We start from the raw sequence: 19255 nt of genomic DNA, 5'->3' as shown, positions 1-19255 counted from the left end.
CAGTAACTCACAGTAATGTGACACGGATGTGTTGGTGTTATGCTAATAACTCAGTGACACAAATGTCCATGACACTATATTTTTTTTATACAGAATACACTGACTGTCTGATTTCACCAACAGTAACTCACAGTAAGGTGACATGGGTGATGCTGTGTGGAGTTCATCGACAATTAATCACCTGCGCACAGCGACAGCAGGCTAGAACGGTGACGCAGCCAGTCACACACATTTGAGTGTTGTTCTACTACAACATACAATACACCCCAAAATATCAGTACAGCAGGGTCAATGTCAGTCCAAAAAATGATTTGTCTGATTGGCCGTCCTGTTCTATGTGTGTTCAGGGTGAAGGGTTAAAAAATGGCTCCATGGCATAGTATGGCCTGTATAGTTTGCATTCCATTTGAATGAGAAAACAGTGCCTGTTCACCTGGCCAATGGTTCTGCCATCCCTAAAGTTTGACTTTACTTTTTACCTACTTTAAACACTCTTCAATTGAAAAAGTACCAAAAAGTTGGTGGAACTGAATTGTGAAAATGATTTTGAGTGTTTTAATGCTTGCTGGTAACTTCAAAGGCATTTTACTGAGATGAGAAAATTTCACCTAGGAGAACACTTATGAGAAAACTGAATTGTATCAGGCCCAAAGTCTCTTAAACATTTTGGTTTTTGTTTTAGCTGTCCTGCTCCCGAGATGAGGAGTGTGTGTGTGTGTGTGTGTGTGTGTGTGTGGGGGGGGGGGGGGGGGTTAAGTAACTGCTGCTATAAAAATCCACGTTTTGTCAGAAACTAATGTCTAATAACATGACGTAGACTACCAATAGTGTGTTCATGAAGTGGTTTTATGGTTCTGAACTATCTCCATGGGAAAAAATGTAAAGCTTCATTAGGAGAGCCTTTACTTGTTAATATATGTTGGATTTCGTAATCAAAAGTCCAACACTAAGCCCTGTCAGCTCCTTCATTTTTTACCGAATTAATGATTTTGGTGGGTGAGGTTTTGACTTGACCCACGTGGCATGACTGTGATCCTATGCCTTGGTACAGAGACCAGAAACTTACATCTTAGTGGTGCATGCCTGCTTTCCCAATAACCAGAAGTGCAGATTGTAATTGGCGCCTCTGGGCACAGTTTTCTTGACAGCAGCCACCATGAACAGGTAGTAAATATGCTCCTTATATTATTCAACCATAGTTAAAATTACCCCTCTGCTGCTCCAACAGGTTAGCCGCAACAACCTCTAGGAATCAGTCACTGTATATAATCCCTTTTAAAGGGTTGATAGACTCACTTTCACTTTGCTTATCAGTCACTTTGAGATGCCACAGTGAGATCCAGAATTAATCACTGATTGAGGTTATAGCCACATCATAAGTTAAAAATCAGGCAGACGGGACAACCTTGTGGGTAAAGGTGGAATGATACACATTCACCGTAGATATATAATCAGATTTTTCCTACTTGTACTCAAATCATTTATTTAGATACATCACTCTTACTTTGAAGCCCAAGTCAGGGCAAGCAAAAGAGAAAATTTAAGTTGCAATTAGGCAGCCACATATTGCTTTGTCTTATGTGATTATTTGAGTCCTATAGGAGGAGTGTGCTTTACAAATGATTTGTTGTTGTTGTAATGACCTACCCTCAGCTCTCTAAATACAATACAATTTCAATTACAAGCCCCACTGTAGTTTATATGACTACAGGCTTGTGAAGCCTGTAGTGGGTTTTCAGAGCACCTCCCACTGATAGCATTATGAGTATTCTTATAAGTCTAATAACTATGACCTAATATATATTTAAGTATGCCTGGAGAAAATAATTCTGGCAATAAATAACAATTAACTGACATTTATGTTTTCATTTTACTTCCTGCGGTGTATTCTATTATTAGGTAATTCTAATCTTCCCATTGAGTCAAAAGTGACCTTTTCTTCAGCGGTCTCCTTACTACACTTTAAAATAACTGTCACTTGTCAGAAATAAAAAATAAATAAAAAAAATAAAAAAAAAATAAGAAGTCAACCCTGCATGAGTTATTGTGATGGTGAAATACTTAATCATTGCAGTAAAATAATGTCACCATGGCAATAATTCATATGATCTAACATGACAGTTAAGATGTACTGCAGTAATTTCTAAGAGCTCTCAGTATTATTGAAGTATCAGAAATGTATTTGGTTCACTTATTAAGTCAAATTGCTTTATTTACACAGAAATAGCTGGGGCAAAACCACAATAGACTAAAGGATTATGTTAATGAAAAAAAAGTATTATATGTAAACGTATTTTGTAATTGGCTACAAACCTTGCATGTATGCAGCAGGAACATAAAAATCAGAATATAAGTACAGAACCATAGAAAATTATGTATTTTTTTTATTTTACTATTGGAGAAAATGTGATCCATGCAATCCAAAGAAAAAAAAAACGTTTTCTGTCTTTGAGAATCAACAGTACTGGCATTTTCTTTTTTTTATGTTTAACATTAACCTAAAGATTTATTTTATTTTGACTTGTAAGGACCTTAGTGAAAACAAAAGAGTGTCCACATTTGGAATTAACCCCTATTCACTTTAGAATCACTAAACATTATGACTGTTTTTTTTTAAAGAGCAAGAAGTTTTGGATCAGGATGATACCATTTATGCACTAGTTGAAAAATAGAAAGGTTTTGGCTAATATGCCTTCTTCACACTCAATTCCTGTATATTGAGAAGATGACAAGACTGTACAGCATGTATACATTGAACAATAAACCTTATTTTTTGGGAAAGAGAGTCTGAAAATGGTTTATTAGCCGAAAGATGACAATTTTTCTTTTAAGTTAGTTAATAAATACTGTCATCCTGATTCAAAACATCTTGCTCTTACTGATGGATAACACGGTACAATGCTCTACTGCTACTTTTATTTTTAGAGAGAAATGCTAAGAAGCCAAAAAAAATAAGCAATTGTCCAGAGCAAGCTGTTAGAATACTTATTTCCTTTTAAGCCCTAACCAATATGTTTCCCCAGACCTGTGTAGATGCTTACGTGGCAAGGTGTGGGTGTCTGTGCACCCTCTGGAGAAAAAACACAGGAGACAGGGACGGGAGCCCAATAGTGTAATATGTCAAACCAATGTTGGATATAAAAGATGGAAAAAAGCTATTCACAAAGGTGGGTTGCAGTGGGGCAACCGACCACAGGAAGCAGGTGGAGACAACAAACCCGACTCCACTCGGGGTGACCCCTAGGGATCTGGATGCTCTCCTTGGAAAAAGAAGGGAGACAGATTCCTACCGTGGTTACCCACGTGTGTTCTGTCCCCACCCCTCAGACCATAAGGTATGGGGGTATAGAATGCACAGATTGGTTAAAAGAGGCACCCTGGTGGTTTGTAAAAGCACTTAAAAGCAGTTTAAAATTGACAAAATATTTTGAGGTGGCTTACCTCAAATAACGAAAATCTTTGATGAAAGAAAGGATTTTATTAATAGCACAGGCAACGCGTTTCACGGGTCTGAGCCCGCTTCCTCAGGCCAAATAACAGTGCCGAGCTACAACGAAATAGTCAGCATAGAGAGGCTCCCTATGCTGACTATTTCGTTGTAGCTCGGCACTGTTATTTCATCAAAGATTTTCGTTATTTGAGGTAAGCCACCTCAAAATATTTTGTCAATTTTAAACTGCTTTTAAGTGCTTTTACAAACCACCAGGGCGCCTCTTTTAACCAATCTATGTAGATGCTTAGCTACATAGCTATTTTTGTATAAGGTTTTTCACTAGTTAATGTCAAACTACTTTTAAAGCATCTGGACAGAAACCCAGATACTACCCACTTCTTCCACCACTGAGTATCATGGCTATAGGCTTCAATCTTCTCAAAGAGATTCAGTCTGTAAAGCATCTGGACAGAAACCCAGATGCTACCCACTTCTTCCACCATTGAGTCTCATGGCTATAGGATTCAATCTTCTCAGAGAGATTCAGTCTGTGCCTAACCCGTTAAATATAAATAACAAGATTATGTTATCCAAACAGCTGGAGCAGCACCTACAACCAGTGTTTTGTGTGTGCAAACGAGGTAGTTGAACTTCAGTCAAATTTAGCCATTGCTCTCCTAAAAAGTAAACAGAAGCAAAAGACTTATCTGGTTGTGCAAGCACTCTTAAATAAAGCCAGAGTGCTGAAAAGCACATTTAAACCCTGAAATATGAGACACCAGGAAAGTTCCACATATAGCTACTACACATACAAATAGTTATCTCTATAATATATATTCAGTTCAGGTTTGTTTAAGAGTAATCAACTGGAGGGAACAGATTCCATTCTGCACTTTTGCAAACAACTCATGTTAATCACTTATAACTGACATTATGCTGCCTTCATTGCATTTTAGCAAATCTGACAGTGATGGATATAATTATAATGTATGATAGCTTATCTGCTGCCATCTAGTGGTTGTATTTTATAAGCAGTCTTATGCATAATATAATATTGCCAGCAACAGGAAGTGTTCTAGTTTTACAGGAAGATCTAGGCCCTACCCAGTCTCCATCTTAGTTTCTCCCTGAGCTTAGTTTTTCCCTGATACATGCTGTATCCTTCCCATCAAGCCTGGCAAACAAATTGTCTGTAAGTGGGCTTCTATATCAGCATTTTGTAAGTCAGAAAGGAGATAGAACGTTTATGCATTAGAGAGTTACATGTAGGTTGTATATTGCTGTACTATGTATACTGATATATTTCCTTTTGTATTGCATTGCTGTTCCAAAAAAGAGTAAATAAGGAAAAACAATAAAGTACAGAGAATATCAGTTAAAGGGGCACTACAGCTGTAAAATTTAAAATATGTGCAAACATACACAAATAAGAAGTACATTTTTTCCAGAGTAAAATGAGCCATAAATTACTTTTCTCCTATGTTGCTGTCACTTACAGTCAGTAGGTAATAGAAATCTGACAGAAGTGACAGGTTTTGGACTAGTCCATCTCTTTATAGGGGATTCTCAGGGATATATTTATTATCAAAAGCACTTAGTGAATGGCAGTTGCTCTGTCCGACTGTCAAAAAACTGTGTAGGGAGCAGGGAAGCTGTCAAGCATCATTGTTTAAATTATTTTTAGGGAATGTTTTTATAAAGAACAAAAGCCCTGCTGAGAATTTCCTATGAAGAGATGGACTAGTCCAAAACCTGTCACTTCTGTCAGATTTCTACTGCCTACTGTAAGTGACAGCATTATAGGAGAAAAGTTACTTATGGCTCATTTTACTCTGGAAAAAATTTACTTCTTATTTGTATATGTTTGCACACATTTTAAATTTTACAGTTTTTCACTGTACTGTCCCTTTAAGAAGCAGATTCCACCACTTATTTGACTTATTTACAGTGTTTAGCTGACTGTCTATTGCACTACACAGAGTACAGTGACATAAGGGCAGTGCAGACATCACATTGAGGAAGCTGCACTATTAGATTTCAGTTAACACTATTTTACAAACATTTATTTGCATTTTTATAAATATACCAAAGTGCAAAAGATGTGCAAGTTTTGCAAACTAAGCAGAAGAACACATTTTTATAGATACGCCAAAGACCATGCTGAATGAAGCCTCAAAAAGGTATTTATGTAGCTGCGAAAACATATGCAAGTGGCAAAGTAAGTCAATTAACCTAAAAGAAAAATGAATAAAGTCATATTTTCATTACTAATAAGTAGAGACATTTAGAAGCTTTTTGCAAAGAAAGTTTGTTTTCAAGGTTTACAAGTCTGTGACACTACTATTTCTTATGCGGGTGATCTTTTTATGTATCCTACAATCACAACATCCAATACAAGACCATATTACAAGAGAAAAAAACTATATGAAAGTCAAGTGAGACTTACTTTATTTTGTAAATATGAAGTTGGCGCTGACCAATACATGACACCAAATAGTCCCCAGGCTTGTGCATCTGCTCTTCTAATGCTCAACTGTTGAGGTCCATCAAATGTATCCCTAGCTGGTACAACTCTTGTGTCACCATGTATTTCTGTAAGGTACCAGCCATTCATATCAGTGATCTGAAGAACAAAATCATTTCACAGTCATTAATGACATCTCTTTGCAGTTTGGAAGTTAAGGTGACCTGTGAATGTAGAATTTAGGAGTAAGCTTAGCTTAACTTGGGGCTGAGCAGACTAATGCACAACAACTCACAGTTTATCTAGGAATACAAATCATAGAAAGTCTCTTCAATTTTGACCCAGTGGATCTTCGTTGTCTCTATGACTCTCTGTGAAGACCTTTGTAGAATTGAGCATACATTAATAATGGCAGCTCTGTGCTATAAAGCAAGATAGAATATTGAATTAGGGTTAGTGCACACTAAGAGCGCTTCTGAATGCTTTTCCGATCGCCAGCGCTTTTAAAAGCGCTTGGCTAATGTTACCCTATAAAGGTGTCCCCACAGCAGCATTGTGATTTTTCTAAAAATCGCAAACGTGCTGCATGTAGCATTTTTTGGAGCGATTCAGCTTAAATGAATGAGCAAAAATGCTCATTTCTTACAAAATTGATCTGAAAATTGCTTAACAAAATTACAATCGCAAATCGCTAAGTGCTAGCAATTTCTATTGCAATTTTGGTGTGCACTAGCCTAGTAGCCTTCAGTCAGAATTCTCATGGAGTCATTTGAGACAATTGCCTTGCCTTGTGTTAGATTTTCCCGTTTCTTTATTCTGGTGCACAGTGTGAAACAAATGCAATAATGATTATTTCATCTCCAATTACTGGCCGGTGTTTTTCTGTGTCTAGTATAGCTGTAAAGGGCTTTTAACAAATGTTTTGGTAGCAATTCTGCTGTTAGAGGTAAAAAGGTAATACAACTTAGCCCTGCTTATGTTGGCAAATTAAAACATACAGACCCATATGCAATTAACTTTTTCACCTTAGTTATATCCTTGAAGATACTTCTCATCTTCTCTTTAAACTAATTTTTCAGCGTTTTACAAAACGAAAAAGTACCCCAAAAATGGTGAAAAAGTATTATCAAATTTATTTTGGGTATTCTCTTGCTTGCTGGTGGCTGAAAAGGCGTTTTATGAAAACTCAGGAGAAAGGTAAATTGCATATGGGCTACAGTATCTAATTCGGAACTGAAAAATGTAAAAAAAAAAAAAAAAAAAAGAACTTTATAGGATAATAAGAGAACAGTAATTTAAAAATGGAAATAAAGGGACAAAAGAACACATTAGAAACTTGATTTACCTTGGAATATGTAAAGTAGGAATCAATGCAGTTGCTTGACACACCAGAGCAGAAGCATTGCTCACAACCTTTGGGATTCTCACGCTGGAGGTTGAAAAATCCACGTTTACAAACTTGACAGTTTTTACCCTCCACATTTTCCTAGAAGGGAAATAATAATATCTCACATTATATATTCATGTTATTTTCTTATATTAACTAAAATCTACACATTCTCTGTATAGGATACTTATGTAAAAACCTTATAACTAATTTTGCACTGCACTGACCCTTTTGTTTTCTTCATTAAATATGTGAAGTATAGTGTAGTATGTCAATATGAATTGAAGGAGTATTAGAAGAAGAAGTGTACTCACAAACCCATGTTGCTTATACAGCGTGTAAGTGTGTAAGCAGTAAGCATGTGTTAAGAAACCGTTTCATTTGGGTTGTGTTGAATTTGGGTCTCTCCAGGAGAAATATGTAATTTAAAGAGCAGTGTGAAGTGAGAACTGCCAGTGCTCATTTGATGAGGGCCGTATGAAACTGAATGGGATGCAGGCACATCTGATGTAATAAAACTGCTCAAACAACCCCATTATATGATTACGTTTGGGAAGCTTTTGGGAAGCGATCGCATTCAGCTACCCTTTTCCTTTGGCTGTTAAAGGGATACTCTAGGGGGGTCGGGGAAAAATGAGCTGAACTTACCCGGGGCTTCTAATAGTCCCCCGCAGACATCCTGTGTTGGCGCAGCCACTCCCCAATGCTCCGGCCCTGCCTCCGGTTCACTTCTGGAATTTCTGACTTTAAAGTCAGAAAACCACTGTGCCTGCGTTGCCGTGTCCTCGCTCCCGCTGATGTCACCAGGAGTGTACTGCGCAGACACAGACCATACTGGGCCTGCGCTGTGTGCTCTTGATGACATCAGCGGGATCGAGGCCACGGCAACGCAGGTGCAGTGGTTTTCTGACTTTAAAGTCAGAAATTCCAGAAGTGAACCGGAGGCGGGGCCGGAGCATCGGTGAGGGGCTGCGCGGGCACAGGATGTCTGCAGGGGACCATTAGAAGCCCCGGGTAAGTTCAACTCATTCTCCCCCGACCCCCCTACAGTATCCCTTTAAGTTGTTGTACATTAACATTATGCACACATGGGCAGTGGTGTAGCAACAGGGGGTGCAGAGGTTGTGACCACATCAGGGCCCTTGGACGGAGGGGCCCTCCCTCAACTTTAGTATTAGCGCTCTATTGGTCCTGTGCCAGTAAAAATCAGTTCTATAGATGCTTTAAATAGTAGTAATCCTTAACAAACTGTTTCCCAACCGCTTCTTGCCCCTCTGACACTGTGGTTGCCCTTGGCAGGTTTTTAGTGCACTCTATCAATTATTATGTGTAGAGTGCTTCGGGGCCCAATGTAAATTTTCCCCCGGGGCCCATAGCTCCATAGCTATGCCACTGCACATGGGAAGAGTTTAGCGTGAAGTTTGCCCATAAATGATTGCATAGGGGCAAAATGTCAAATAAATTATTTCAAATAACGTAGGAGAGCTTTTTTCTGCTACTGAAAGAATGTTTTTTATGTATCACACTAAAACTAAAGCCCTGCACACACGCTAGAGTATTCTCAGCTGATGTGGGCATCTCTACCGAAAATACAGTATGCGTACAGACTCCCCAATGTGCCACCAAGAGATCCGAAGTAGTGGATTCTCTCAGCTGAATGCATTGTTCTCCTCCTTTCCCCTCTGCTGGAAGCCAAAATTGGCAAGTAGACAGAATGCCTTGATAAAAATAGTTAGTGTTAACCACTTCCCGACCGCCCACTACACAGGGGCGGCGGGGAAGTGGAGCCCTTCAGGACGGCCTCACCCACAGAGGCGGCGGTCCATTTAAGGGCATGGGCGGAGCGATCGCGTCATCCGTGACGCGATCCTCCGCCGGCGCCTGTCACCGCTCGCTCGCCGCAACATCCCGCCGGCTATACGGAAGCGCCGGCGGGATGTTAACCCCGCGATCGCCGCATACAAAGTGTATAATACACTTTGTAATGTTTACAAAGTGTATTATACAGGCTGCCTCCTGCCCTGGTGGTCCCAGTGTCCGAGGGACCACCAGGGCAGGCTGCAGCCACCCTAGTCTGCACCCAAGCACACTGATTTCTCCCCCCCCTGCCCCAGATCGCCCACAGCACCCATCAGACCCCCCCCCCTGCCCACCCCCCAGACCCCTGTTTGCACCCAATCACCCCCCTAATCACCCATCAATCACTCCCTGTCACTATCTGTCAACGCTATTTTTTTTTTATCCCCCCCCCTGCTCCCTGCCCCCTCCTGATCACCCCCCACCCCTTAGATTCTCCCCAGACCCCCCCCCCCCAGACCACCCCCCCCTGTTTACTGTATGCATCTATCCCCCTGATCACCTGTCAATCACCTGTCAATCACCCGTCAATCACCCATCAATCACCCGTCAATCACCCCCTGTCACTGCCACCCATCAATCAGCCCCTAACCTGCCCCTTGCGGGCAATCTGATCACCCCCCCACACCAATAGATCGCCCACAGATCCGACATCAGATCACCTCCCAAATCCATTGTTTACATCTATTCTCTCCTCTAAACACCCACTAATTACCCATCAATCACCCCCTATCACCACCTGTCACTTTTACCTATCAGATCAGACCCTAATCTGCCCCTTGCGGGCACCCAATCACCCGCCCACACGCTCAGATTGCCCTCTGACCCCCCCTTATCAATTCACCAGTGCATTAATTACATCTGTTCTTCCCTGTAATAACCCACTGATCACCTGTCAATCACCTGCCAATCACCTATCACCCATCAATCACCCCCTGTCACTGCCACCCATCAATCAGCCCCTAACCTGCCCCTTGCGGGCAATCTGATCACCCACCCACACCATTAGATCGCCCGCAAACCCGCCGTCAGATTACCTCCCAAATGTATCGTTTACATCTGTTATCTTCTCTAAACACCCACTAATTACCCATCAATCACCCATCAATCACCCCCTATCACCACCTGTCACTGTTACCTATCAGATCAGACCCTAATCTGCCCCTTGCGGGCACCCAATCACCCGCCCACACGCTCAGATTGCCCTCAGACCCCCCCCCCCCTTATCAATTCGCCAGTGCATTAATTACATCTGTCCTTCCCTGTAATAACCCACTGATCACCTGTCAATCACCTGCCAATCACCTATCACCCATCAATCACCCCCTGTCACCCCCTGTCACTGCCACCCATCAATCAGCCCCTAACCTGCCCCTTGCGGGCAATCTGATCACCCACCCACACCAATAGATCGCCCGCAGATCCGACATCAGATCACCACCCAAGCGCAGTGTTTCCATCTATTCTCTCCTCTAAACACCCACTAATTACCCATCAATCACCCATCAATCACTCCCTATCACCACCTGTCACTGTTACCTATCAGATCAGACCCTAATCTGCCCCTTGCGGCCACCCAATCGCCCGCCTACACGCTCAGATTGCCCTCAGACCCCCCCTTATCAATTCGCCAGTGCAATATTTACATCTGTTCTCCCCTGTAATAACCCACTGATTACCTGTCAATCACCTATCAATCACCCATCAATCACCCCCTGTCACTGCCACCCATCAATCACCCCCTGTCACTGCCACCCATCAATCACCCGCTGTCACTGCCACCCATCAATCAGCCCCTAACCTGCCCCTTGCGGGCAAACTGATCACCCACCCACACCAATAGATCGCCCGCAGATCCGACATCAGATCACCACCCAAGCGCAGTGTTTCCATCTATTCTCTACCCTAAACACCCACTAATTACCCATCAATCACCCCCTGTCACTGCTACCTATCAGATTAGACCCCTATCTGCCCCTAGGGCACTCAATCACCCGCCCACACCCTCAGAATGCCCTCAGACCCCAGCCCTGATCACCTCGCCAGTGCATTGCTTGCATCTTTTCCCCCCTCTAATCACACCTTGAGACACCCATCAATCACCTCCTGTCACCCCCTAGCACACCTACCCATCAGATCAGGCCCCAATTTGCCCCGTGTGGGCTCCTGATCACTCGGCCAAACCCTCAGACCCCCTTCCGATCACCTCCCCAGTGCATGGATTGCATCTATTTTCCCCTCTAACCACCCCCTGAGACACGAATCAATCACCTCCTGTCACCCCCCTAGCACTCCTATCCATCAGATCAGGCCCAATACAACCTGTCATCTAAAAGACCACCCTGCTTATGACCGGTTCCACAAAATTCGCCCCCTCATAGACCACCTGTCATCAAAATTTGCAGATGCTTATACCCCTGAACAGTCATTTTGAGACATTTGGTTTCCAGACTACTCACGGTTTTGGGCCTGTAAAATGCCAGGGCGGTATAGGAACCCCACAAGTGACCCCATTTTAGAAAAAAAAGACACCCCAAGGTATTATGTTAGGTGTATGACGAGTTCATAGAAGATTTTAATTTTTGTCAAAAGTTAGCGGAAATTAATTTTTATTGTTTTTTTTTCACAAAGTGTCATTTTTCACTAACTTGTGACAAAAAATAAAATCTTCTATGAACTCGCCATATACCTAACGGAATACCTTGGGGTGTCTTCTTTCTAAAATGGGGTCACTTGTGGGGTTCCTATACTGCCCTGGCATTTTAGGGGCCCTAAACCGCGAGGAGTAGTCTAGAAAACAAATGCTTCAAAATGACCTGTGAATAGGACGTTGGGCCCCTTAGCGCACCTAGGCTGCAAAAAAGTGTCACACATGTGGTACCGCCGTACTCAGGAAAAGTAGTATAATGTGTTTTGGGGTGTATTTTTACACATACCCATGCTGGGTGGGAGAAATTTCTATGTAAATGGACAATTGTGTGTAAAAAAATCAAACAATTGTCATTTACAGAGATATTTCTCCCACTTAGCATGGGTATGTGTAAAAATACACCCCAAAACGCATTATACTACTTCTCCTGAGTACAGCGGTACCACATGTGTGGCACTTTTTTACACCCTAAGTACGCTAAGGGGCCCAAAGTCCAATGAGTACCTTTAGGATTTCACAGGTCATTTCACATTTGGTTTCAAGACTACTCCTCACGGTTTAGGGCCCCTAAAATGCCAGGGCAGTATAGGAACCCCACAAATGACCCCATTCTAGAAAGAAGACACCCAAAGGTATTCCGTACGGAGTATGGTGAGTTCATAGAAGATTTTATTTTTTGTCACAAGTTAGCGGAAAATGACACTTTGTGAAAAAAAAACTATTAAAATCAATTTCCGCTAACTTGTGACAAAAAAATAAAAACTTCTATGAACTCACCATACTCCTAACGGAATACCTTGGGGTGTCTTCTTTCTAAAATGGGGTCATTAGTGGGGTTCCTATACTGCCCTGGCATTTTAGGGGCCCTAAACCGTGAGGAGTAGTCTTGAAACAAAAATGACCTGTGAAATCCTAAAGGTACTCATTGGACTTTGGGCCCCTTAGTGCAGTTAGGGTGCAAAAAAGTGCCACACATGTGGTATCGCCGTACTCGGGAGAAGTAGTACAATGTGTTTTGGGGTGTATTTTTACACATACCCATGCTGGGTGGGAGAAATACCTCTGTAAATGACAATCTTTTGATTTTTTTACACACAATTGTCCATTTACAGAGGTATTTCTCCCACCCAGCATGGGTATGTGTAAAAATACACCCCAAAACACATTGTACTACTTCTCCCGAGTATGGCGATACCACATGTGTGGCACTTTTTTGCACCCTAACTGCGCTAAAGGGCCCAAAGTCCAATGAGTACCTTTAGGATTTCACAGGTCATTTTGAGAAATTTCGTTTCAAGACTACTCCTCACGGTTTAGGGCCCCTAAAATGCCAGGGCAGTATAGGAACCCCACAAATGACCCCATTTTAGAAAGAAGACACCCCAAGGTATTCCGTTAGGAGTATGGTGAGTTCATAGAAGATTTTATTTTTTGTCAAAAGTTAGCGGAAATTGATTTTAATTGTGTTTTTTCACAAAGTGTCATTTTCCGCTAACTTGTGACAAAAAATAAAATCTTCTATGAACTCGCCATACTCCTAACGGAATACCTTGGGGTGTCTTCTTTCTAAAATGGGGTCATTTGTGGGGTTCCTATACTGCCCTGGCATTTTAGGGGCCCTAAACCGTGAGGAGTAGTCTTGAAACGAAATTTCTCAAAATGACCTGTGAAATCCTAAAGGTACTCATTGGACTTTGGGCCCTTTAGCGCAGTTAGGGTGCAAAAAAGTGCCACACATGTGGTATCGCCGTACTCAGGAGAAGTAGTATAATGTGTTTTGTGGTGTATTTTTACACATACCCATGCTGAGTGGGAGAAATATCTCTGTAAATGGACAATTGTGTGTAAAAAAAATTAACAAATTGTCATTTACAGAGATATTTCTCCCACCCAGCATGGGTATGTGTAAAAATACACCCCAAAACACATTACACTACTTCTCCTGAGTACGGCAATACCACATGTGTGGCACTTTTTTGCAGCCTAACTGCGCTAAGGGGTCCAAAGTCCAATGAGCACCTTTAGGCTTTACAGGGGTGCTTACAATTTAGCACCCCCCAAAATGTCAGGACAGTAAACACACCCCACAAATGACCCCATTTTGGAAAGTAGACCCTTCAAGGTATTCAGAGAGGGGTATGGTGAGTCTGTGGCAGATTTCATTTTTTTTTTTTGGTGCAAGTTAGAAGAAATGGAAACTTTTTTTTTTTTTTTTTTTCCCTCACAAAGTGTCATTTTCCGCTTACTTGTGACAACAAATAATATCTTCTATGAACTCACTATGCCTCTCAGTGAATACTTTGGGATGTCTTCTTTCCAAAATGGGGTCATTTGGGGGGTATTTATACTATCCTGGAATTCTAGCCCCTCATGAAACATGACAGGGGGTCAGAAAAGTCATAGATGCTTGAAAATGGGAAAATTCACTTTTTGCACCATAGTTTGTAAACGCTATAACTTTTACCCAAACCAATAAATATACGCTGAATGGGTTTTTTTTTATCAAAAACATGTTTGTCCACATTTTTCGCGCTGCATGTATACAGAAATTTTACTTTATTTGAAAACTGTCAGCACAGAAAGTTAAAAAAATCATTTTTTTGCCAAAATTCATGTCTTTTTTGCTGAATATAATAAAAAGTAAAAATCGCAGGAGCAATTAAATAGCACCAAAAGAAAGCTTTATTAGTGACAAGAAAAGGAGCCAAAATTCATTTAGGTGGTAGGTTGTATGAGCGAGCAATAAACCGTGAAAGCTGCAGTGGTCTGAATGGAAAAAAAGTGGCCGGTCCTTAAGGGGTAGAAAGCCCTAGGTCCTCAAGTGGTTAAATGCAGAAGCAGGGTTGGTATTAGGGTGTATATCAAAAAAGCGCGCCTGGAAAAAAGGGTGCATGGTGTAGCCGAAATGTATTGATATTGTCAATAACCATATTTTATTGTTCTTGTAATAAAAATCTGAAAATATAATTTATACCCTGAAAACAATAATATATGTACAATTTTTAAATTTTATAATATTGTGTATAACCTTCTTTTATCGTTTCTTCATGTAATAGAATCTGAAAATATAATATATAACAATGAAAAAAAAAATACATTTGTAATAACTGTATTAAAACATTAGTAAATATTACCAACATTTTACTACAACTAAACCTAATCCTACTCTCACACAGAACCCTCCTTCTACCTACCCCTAACCCTTAGACCCCCCCCCGGTGGTGCCTAACCCTAAGACCCCCCCCCCCAAGGTGGTGCCTAATCCTAAGACCCCCTGGTAGTGCCTAACCCTAAGACCCCCTGGCGGTGCCTTACCCTAAGACCCTCCTGATGGTGCCTCACCCTAACCCCCCCCCCTGTGGTGCCTGACCATAAGCCCCCTGGTTGTGCCTAAACTTTAAAACTCCTCTAGTAGTGCCTAACCCTAAAACTCCCATATCACTTAGCAAATTATCTTTTAAATCAATATATTTTGTTATTTGAGGAGTATTTGTATTTTCCAGTGAATATCCTTTTAGTTATGAAACTTTACATAGATAGAAACGATAACTATGGTAAGTATGTTTGTAAATGTTATTATATGGTAAGTATGTTTGAAAACATTATTATTCATCGGTGCCCATTGTAAAAGTTTTTATCCACCATGCACCCAAATTTCCCGTTGGGCGCCCGTCAAACGATATTTAACATTAGAGTCAATGGCAGCGTCCTTTTTGTCCACTTGCCTCATGCGCACACATTTCCTGCTTCCAGTATTAGTTGTAGCAGAAAAAGGAGGTTTATTGTTAAGAGTAAATGCACTGGAAGGGTTAGTGTAAGAGGTGTTATTTGATGAAAACAGTATGTCATTAATAGGAAAATTTGTTAGCATAAAATTGAGAGGACCATTACTGAAAGGGATAGGACCAAAGTAAACTGAGCTAGGGAAATGGGGAACCATAAACTCAGGTATTTCCTGTTCATTTCCATCCCATTCCTGTGACTTGGGACAGGAGTTGATATGGTTAAGAATGGGCACTCCATGCCATTTTCCTTTTCATTTAATTTTTTTAAATGAAAACGCTTTTATCAGTTTAGAACATACTGTGTTAGTTAGCCGCACAGCATGTTCAGTGCCTTGAAACGTTTTTGCTGTGTACTATTTAAATGGACAAACTAAAACAGCACATCAGATGAATGGTGGAGGAATCATTGCATCTGCTTGAACACCATGTTAAGTTCATTTTAGGCATTCAATGGCCAATGGGTGAAATTCTTTTTTTTCTGGTCAATTTTAACATCTCAGCACATGACAGCATTGGAGCAGGGGTTGACTGGACTCTGTGCCTATCACTGGACTTGACCCCAAAGGACTTAGAGGAGGACGGGAAATCATCAATGCCATGCTGATCTTTTAGGTTCAGTAGCATGATTGACACATCTGAGATGCCACAGCACCAGACTATCATTCTTTTTTATGGCTGTGACTCTAGAAGTGTTAGAGGCAGATGTTCTACCATGCAAGCAGATATTTTTAACGAAAATAAAAATGAAGGATCTCTCAGGTTTACATTAAAGGGTTTACACAAAGACAATTGTCAAAGTTTAGGATTAATTATAATAGTGTAGCATTCATTCATTGTGACTGAATTTTAATAGTGTAGCATTCCATCCTTGTGATTGAATTTGAATATAATTTCAAGTGCACCTGCACAGTTGAGCCAAGTGTGGCAACAGAAACTCTCCCTTTAAAGATTGTTTATCTGTTATTATGTTATGTTGAAATCATGTTATTTTTAGAGGGAAAATATAGCTAACTTACCTTGCAAATGCATGGGTCGACACATGGGTCTTCATTTTCACTACCAGCTACACTGCAGTTACAAGGTAAACAATCTGGATAGCCAGTATATCCCAAATCACATTGATCACATTTCTCTCCTCCATATCCAGGTTTGCATAAACAGGAGCCAGGCAACAAATCTGCATAATACATTAAACAAAATCTTAATAAATAATCTTTTTGGCACAGAATTATTTTTGCTGTGTTCTATAAAATCTTTTTTTTTTTTAAATCATTTTATTTGAAAAAGGGACATTTGAATATACAATAACAAAATGCGTACAAAATAACGAAAATAAACAAACAACCATAAAAAGTTGTACATTTAAAAGTGCCACACACTAATTTGGGTGCAGTATAAAACAGGGAAAAAATGTGGTGCAGGAAATAGCAGTAGTAGAATACATTTACCAATATTCTACCTCTTAATGTATATAGGGAAATATCGGTAACATATTTCAAAATGTCACTATGACCAACATCCCCCCCTGCCCCGTTGGTGCCTAATCTTCCCCTCCATCCTGGTGGTGCCTAACATAAACCTCACCCTATTGAGCAGCTAACCAGAATGCCCCATGGATGCTTGACCTTAACCATCCCCAGTGGGCAACTAACCTTAATCCCTCAAACCTTAACTTCCCCCCCTTTTTGCACCACCGACCCTTAACCCCCAAGACACATTTGTGATTTGCGCTCTCTATTGGTAGCCACAGTTTGCACATTTAGTAGGCGCCCAAATTTGTTGCGCTCATTTTAGCTGTTCCGGTCAATGGAATAGTGAGTATTGTCAGTAAATTTAGTTTAGTAGCGCATACCCTTAGATCAATGGATCAGGCTGGACAATGAATAAACAACCAGTTATGAAAAGGAGGGTAGTCAATATTAAGAGATAGATCCAGACAAAGGTAGTTATCAGCCATAATGTGTCAATTTAACAAATCCTTATAGGCTATCCAGTCTTCATATTTTATAAGATCTACCTCTTTCAATGACCTACAATTCACAGACTTCTAAAAGAATAAAATGCATTTTTTTAATTGAACATGAAAATAACGCCAATCTCTGTTGTCTTTTACCACTGTTGTGCAATACCTAGAATTTGTTGATTTTTTTTTAACTTATTTAAATGTAAAGCTCATTATTATCAATAGGTAAGGGGTGAAAGATGACTTATTTCTACTTATATAGCTAGGAGAGACATCTGTGGGTCCCCTTATTATTAAATCCCTACCTTTACCCCCTTTACACCTTAGGTCCATCTGTCACTTTAAAAATCTTAAAGGAGGAAGTGGTGGACTTACCTCCCCGAAGCAAACATGAAACTGTTGTTTATTCAAAACAGAAACATTTATTCATATACTCCAAATAGACAAAAGCAATGCGTTTCATTTTTAGTATGTTTTATCCTGTTGGCGCCTCTGTTCTCCTTGAAAGTACCTGTGTCCACCCCTGGTGGAGGGGTTTTTATCCCCTTTCTTCTTCTGATCTACAGAGAGCGACATCTTAATCCTGAGTGAGGACAGGTCTAATCTCCTCACCTGCCTGTATAGTGGTTGCCTTATGGTGACCCAGTTTTGTGAGTATAATAATTACTTACCTTAATATACCTCATTTATTTTGCATACTACACCATATCGGGCTCTCGGTGTCCTTTTCTTTTATTATGGGGAAGTTCTATAAACATTTACCTTTGCAAAAATGTCAGTTAAAGTTTACTTTTATATTTTTAAATGCATTCCTGCATACAGTAAATTCATTGGCACACCAGTCTCACCTGCTATTTAGAAGGTGTGTGTTGCTGCAATTGTCAATGGCCATGGCTTATTTGGGGAATATCTATTCTCCCATATGGGACATGCACCATGCATGCATGCAGACAGTGTTTGGCTTTTCCACTTTAACACTTCTTTAACGAATTACCCTAAGAATGTCATGCTTGAACATTGTGCTTGCTAGATTGCCAGGTGGTGTATTGTTGGAAACTAGAGTTAACATTTATAATTATATGTAGTATTATATCTGGAAAATTACCTTTTACACCAGATCATTACTAATCCACTTTTCATGTACAATAGAAAGTCTGTTAAAGTGACACTGAAGCAAAAACAAAATTATGATATAATGAATTAGTTGAGTAGTACGGATAATTACTAGAACATTAGTAGCAAAGAAAATATTCTCATATTTTTATTTTAAGTTATATCTTTTTTTTTGTATAACACTGCATCATTCTCTAATATTTGCAGTTTACACACTACACTCAGCATTCTAAATTATTTCACAGAGCAGGCTAGAGAACTTTTGAACTTTCCTCTGCAGAAATAAACAAGACACAGTGACAGACACTTTAGATAGTAAGCTTCAGAAGACGAAGCTCTCTGCGACTTTGAAAGTCGTGAAGAGATCAGCGGCTCTTTTTTATAGATAACAACTGGAGATTCTTAACTCTTCCTGTGCTGGAAACTATATTAGATTTATATCTCTGCTACTAAAGTTTTATTTCTTAACTGTACTACACATACAAATCATTTTATCATAAGTCTATTTTCACTTCAGATTCTATTTAATTTGTAACTTAACATTTGTGGAGAAAAACACTACTCTCTCTCTATGACATATAAATTAATTAAACATATGTCAGG

General features: G+C 40.2%; 1 protein-coding gene across 12 annotated transcripts in view; it reads right to left on the bottom strand.

Moving 5' to 3' along the window:
• LAMA2 (laminin subunit alpha 2) overlaps positions 1-19255 on the bottom strand; it is a 1150433-nt gene that overhangs the window by 722392 nt on the left and 408786 nt on the right. For all 12 annotated transcript variants that reach the window (XM_068231524.1, XM_068231529.1, XM_068231525.1 and 9 more), the window contains 3 exons: positions 16593-16753; positions 7243-7383; positions 5880-6056 (listed from right to left, as the gene is read on the bottom strand). In XM_068231524.1, the coding sequence (XP_068087625.1) occupies positions 5880-6056; positions 7243-7383; positions 16593-16753 (479 nt within the window). The remainder of the gene's footprint in view (positions 1-5879; positions 6057-7242; positions 7384-16592; positions 16754-19255) is intronic.

The sequence above is a fragment of the Hyperolius riggenbachi genome, chromosome 4 (assembly GCF_040937935.1).
Source record: "Hyperolius riggenbachi isolate aHypRig1 chromosome 4, aHypRig1.pri, whole genome shotgun sequence".
NCBI lineage: Eukaryota > Metazoa > Chordata > Amphibia > Anura > Hyperoliidae > Hyperolius > Hyperolius riggenbachi.
Note: the sequence above shows the minus strand (reverse complement) of the source record. Positions and strands in the feature narration are given on the sequence as shown.